At 72.3% G+C, this 368-nt stretch overlaps 1 protein-coding gene across 1 annotated transcript in view; it reads left to right on the forward strand.

Annotated features, from left to right (window-relative positions):
* Positions 1-368, forward strand: part of MAN2B2 (mannosidase, alpha, class 2B, member 2) — a 37,230-nt gene that overhangs the window by 17,376 nt on the left and 19,486 nt on the right. The window contains exon 8 of the mRNA XM_014538276.1: positions 294-354. Within this exon, the coding sequence (XP_014393762.1) occupies positions 294-354 (61 nt within the window). The remainder of the gene's footprint in view (positions 1-293; positions 355-368) is intronic.

Consider the following 368-nt stretch of genomic DNA (forward strand, 5'->3'; position numbering starts at 1 on the left):
TCTCTGAGGGTCCTGCCCACTCCCTCCCCTCCCTCCCCTCCCCCAGGCCTCCCAGGCCCCTGGTTCAAGGCTGAGCCAGGCCTTCCTGACCCTCCCTGGGCTTTCCTGCCCCCCAGCCCACCCAGGCATCCTCCTCCACCTGCCCAGCCACTCCGGGGCTCTGGGGCAGGTCCTGGCCTGGCTGGGGCAGGAGCCCCCAGGCCTTCCTGGGGGAGCAGGTGACCCCGCCCCTCTGGCCCCAGCTCTTATGGGGGGGGGGAGGGCTCACATCCCTGCTGGCCCTTGTCTCTCAGAGGAGTCGCAGGTGTGGACCGGCTTCTACACCTCCCGCGGCCCGCTCAAGGGGCTGGCGAGGCGGGCCAGCGCGC

Source organism: Myotis brandtii, unplaced genomic scaffold (genome assembly GCF_000412655.1).
Source record: "Myotis brandtii unplaced genomic scaffold, ASM41265v1 scaffold188, whole genome shotgun sequence".
NCBI classification, from domain to species: domain Eukaryota; kingdom Metazoa; phylum Chordata; class Mammalia; order Chiroptera; family Vespertilionidae; genus Myotis; species Myotis brandtii.